This window comes from Bidens hawaiensis, unplaced genomic scaffold, assembly GCF_021521415.1.
Source record: "Bidens hawaiensis isolate Kalapana, Puna unplaced genomic scaffold, B.hawaiensis_p1.1 tig00037195_1, whole genome shotgun sequence".
Lineage (NCBI taxonomy): Eukaryota > Viridiplantae > Streptophyta > Magnoliopsida > Asterales > Asteraceae > Bidens > Bidens hawaiensis.
In genome coordinates this window covers 13,797-18,177 of record NW_027496480.1, presented here as the reverse complement: position 1 = coordinate 18,177, position 4,381 = coordinate 13,797, and the positions used below count along the sequence as shown (strand labels likewise).

At 38.1% G+C, this 4,381-nt stretch overlaps 1 protein-coding gene across 1 annotated transcript; it reads right to left on the bottom strand.

Moving 5' to 3' along the window:
- Positions 1-245: 245 nt before the first annotated feature.
- Positions 246-937, bottom strand: LOC143589046 (calmodulin-binding protein 25-like). Its single transcript, XM_077069906.1, has one exon. It carries the CDS (start codon positions 935-937, stop codon positions 281-283), a length of 657 nt encoding a protein of 218 aa, XP_076926021.1. The 3' UTR covers positions 246-280.
- Positions 938-4,381: the final 3,444 nt, after the last annotated feature.

Here is a 4,381-nt window from a genome sequence, read left to right as displayed (position 1 = left end):
GATACTTGACTGAACGATTTTTATCTAGTTATACGGTCATACATTCGGACGAATGTCCACAAAAGTTGGTATTATGTGAAGGTGTTTTCAGGATAGAAAGACAAAGTTCATCGTTAAAAAAATAATAATAAATAAAACAACGGAGTTTTTGTTAATAACTTTGGAGATTTTTTTCCGGCAAAATTCTATCCTCAATTAAAAAAAAAAAACAATCAGATTCCCTTAATAGTTGTAAATTATCCTAAAACGAAACATGAGCAAAAACATGTGAAGCATACACTTAAATCGACGATTCAAGAGTCGGAAAACTTGAAAAACTATAAACATCAACAACTCCGGCACCACCACCGTTTTCCATCACTTGACTCCTCGCCGGAAACTTCGAAATCCCAATCGCAGAACCCCGGTGTGCATTATCAATCAAATAAGCAGAAGTATCCAGCGTCGGCAGCAGTCCTTGCACCTCGTTGAAAACCGGTCGCCGGAGTCTTTCCGGTTCCGCCAACCTTCCGCTCCCTTCAAACTTCACCCCGGTCACCTCCTGCACCATCTGCCTGAAGTTCGCCGGATCCGCTTGGATGTACGTCGTCATCCACTTCGACGCACGCGACTTCCGCTTCTTCGACGACTTCCCGATCGAAACACTCGCCCGGTGTTTCGATCCCGGAGTTTCTGGCTCCGAACCGGACCCGGATCCAAATCCGGATCCGGTAACGGTTGAAGCGGAAGCCGAAGCAGAAGCGCTAGAGTAAACGCTCTGCTTCTTCGGCCAACCAGGCGCCGCAACAATCGGTTGAGTGAAAAGCGATTGTTGCAGCGCCTTGGTCAGAGCGGATTCCGTTTCCACTGCGAAGTCATTGGCAGGGAACCACGGATCCGCTATGGAGGGACGGAACATCCATGGGTCAACAGCTGCAAAGTTGTCGAAGGAGGCCATTGTGATTGTTGATTAGTTGTAAATGGAATAAAATAAAGGAAGCATTTGGGATAGGATGGAAACGGTGAAGGGGTAGTTAATAAATAGGGGAAGGAAAACGCGGTTTCCGGGGACACGCGTCGAGTCACCATTTTTGTACGGAAACCCATCTGCTTGCCAGTACACCTTTGACTTGCACAACCTTAGGCTGAGTGGTGGGGGGGCTCTAACGGGGCGCGAGTGGAGGCTCCAGCCAATAATATTGTGACGTGTGGCAGAGAGAGAAACTGGATAAGATGGGTGTTGGAGCCCCCGCTGGAGCCCCTGGCCCTGGTGTGGAGGGGCTTCAGCAGGGGCTCCAGCGGATTTTTTTTTTATTTTTTTATAAATATATTCAAACAACGTATTATTAAAAAAACTCATAAATTATTAAAAAAAACACACATTAAAAAAAAAACACATTAATATCTAAAAATAAAAAAAAATTAAAGTACTAAAAAAACATTATTCTTATTCTTCGGCTTGGTCTTCTTCGATCAACCTCTTTCGGATACGTTCCTTTTGCTTTTCCATCAGCATTTGATCGACCGGATTTAGGTTACTGAAGTCTCTTGTAAGGAAGTCCAAATCTCTCATTCGACTTTTTTCCTTTTTGTTATTAGAGACCACCTCCATGGTTTTGTTGAATTTATTGAGGGATTCAACCAGATCGACGATGTTTACGGCTCCCCCCTCAGCCGGTTTTTTCCCCTTGGCGTCCCGTCCCAATGGCCGCCTCCTCGGCGGTGAAGACGTTTCCTCCCCCGCAATGTTTAGGTCGAATCCAACGCGGCAATCCGACGCGGCAGAAGTGCTATACGCTCCAGACGAACTAGTTTTAGTCCGTTTCGGCCCTACTTCCGCATCATGGTCCGGCGCCACCAGCTCAACCCACTTGGAACACCTTTTCAACCTCTCCCACAACTTTACATCGTCCCACGTCTTCACCGTCCCATACCTCCGCAAACACTCCTGCTTCCACTCTTCGACAGTGAAATTGTAAACCGCCAAATCATCACTGCCACTTGGTCTCATACGACCGGCGTTCCTGTTGAAAAGATTAGTAAACAAGCCGACAAATTTTCTGATTTCGGACCACCGACCCGAAATCATATCGGCGTTTCGCTCTGTACTCCCAACGAGCGTATAGAACGTCTCCCTAACCTTTGTCCAAAAAACCTTGCTTTTTTGGTAGTCGGCTGCAAAATGAATAATTAAATTAGATTTCCAGTTAACTTTTTTATTTAACTTTTTTATTAAAAATCATTTTTAAAAACGTTAAAACAATTACCGCAACGCCGATCCTCAGAAATGACTATCCAAGCCCGACACAAGGCTTCCTTCTCATCCGATGACCACGGAGTGGTTTTCCGTTTCGTCCTCGGAGTCGAAGCCGGTCCCGACCCGTCCGTTGCAACTTGTTTTTTCCGGTGGGCGCGTCTTCTTTGTCCCGTAGCTTCACCGTGTGATTCTTGTGTCTCCGGAACAACAAAGTTAGGAGACGGTTGTATGTTGGATGGTTGAAAGCCGGATGTTTCTTGCGACCCCGAAAAAAACATCGATTGGTCTGGTGACGACCATAAATCGTCGTAACTATAACCTGAATCTAGGTTTGGGTACCAATTTCCAGCCATGTTTTAAAAAAAAGGTTTGGAAGATGGGTTGATTTTGGGTTTTTTTTAAAGTTGTGGTAATTGTTTTATGTGATTTTGGGTGTGGTATGTGATTTTGGGTATGGTAATTGGTTTAGGTTTATATATAGGAAAAACAGATTTTATGTGAATAAAAATATCCAAGCCCAACGGCTCATTTCTCATCCCAACGGCTCTTTCACGCATTCCCACGTCCCTTTACGCCTCAGCCTTCCCGCGACCAGCCTTGCGCCCGCCTTGGTTCCCGTGCTCGCGCCCCTCTCGCGCCTCGGTGGTGTGGTGCTCGCGCCTGGGGGCGCGAGCGGAGGGGCTCTCGCGCCCCCACTGAAGCCCCACACCCCTCAGCCTTAGAGATTTAATTCCCCTTACTATCATTTTTAATTTTAACAATTTGGTTAATAATTAATGGCATTAAAACTCAGTAAATATTCTCTCAAAAAAACATATGATATCAATTTCATTTCTGCATATCAAATCTTTGACTTAATATCACTTTCATTTTAAACATGATGATAAAGTTGTTAGGGTGTAAAAAATATGTCAATAACTTAAACTCTACATACAATAACGGTTAGTCGTTGAAAAGATTAAAATAAAATCATTGACGTGTGAAAAATACATAAAAAGTCCTAAATTAATGTTTGTATGGCAAAGTCTTGTTTAGAATTTATATATGTGTTTATTTTTTATGATAAAAGCTTGTTTACTTTTAAATAGGTATAACATGATATTGAAAATTTTAGAAAAAAAAAAACAAGAAAAGTAAAGGAAGAAAAATGTTTACTACCTTATTTAGATTAATTTAAATTTAAAATTCTATCTATTAACACACTTTTTACTCCTATTACAGCAAATTTTTGCATCGTTTAGAAAAAAAATGGTTAAATTAAATGCATTTAATTCAAAGATTTTGTTACAGAAAAAATAGTTTAGTTGACTTTTTATGTACTTTTATTAATTGATAAACTTCAATGCACAGTAGGTTGTGTAAATAAACTCATTATGTATATCATGAAAGATATTAAATCATATTACTTTTTAATTTTTGTTAAATGCATCCTTCTCCGTTTAATTTTACTAAGCATCCCTCCTCTATTAACTTTTACATTAATACGATTAAGATTTTTTTATATTTTTCTTCTCCATTTTGTTATATTTTATTATTATTGTTAATTTTCAGAAAAAAAAATTCTATTTTTTTAAAAGATTTTTTTTTATTTTTATTTTTATACTTATTATAAAATATTTTTATTTTCTAAATAAAAAAATACGTCTTATTAAAAACATTTTTTCTTATTAAAAATGTTTTTTTCTTTTTCTTTTATATATAAATGTTTATTTGGAGAATGTTTTTTTTCGTTTAGCCGATAGGAAAAGTAATAAAAACTTTGACTGTGACTTTGACTTGTGAAAATTAAATAAAAAACCAAAGTTAATGTTTGTATAGCAAAGTCTTGTTTAAAATTTAAATCATGTGTTGATTTTGTTATGATAAAAGCTTATTTACTTATAAATAGGTGAACATTTTTTTTTATAACGACGACTTTCTTGTAACAACTTGTTTACTTTTAGATAGGTGAATAGTTTTTTTAGAATAACGATTTTCTTGTAACAACTTATTTGCTTTTAGATAGGTGAACACTTACAATATGATATTGAAAATTTTCGCAAAAAAAAAAATAGAAAGAAAGGTTTACTATCTTAGTTAAATCAATTTAAATTTAAAATTTTGTCAATAAATACACTTTTCACTTTTAGTTTAATAAATTATATG

Bases quoted from the DNA above. Each gene is read 5' to 3' on its own strand.
- LOC143589046 (XM_077069906.1), bottom strand. From the start codon at position 937: ATGGCCTCCTTCGACAACTTTGCAGCTGTTGACCCATGGATGTTCCGT.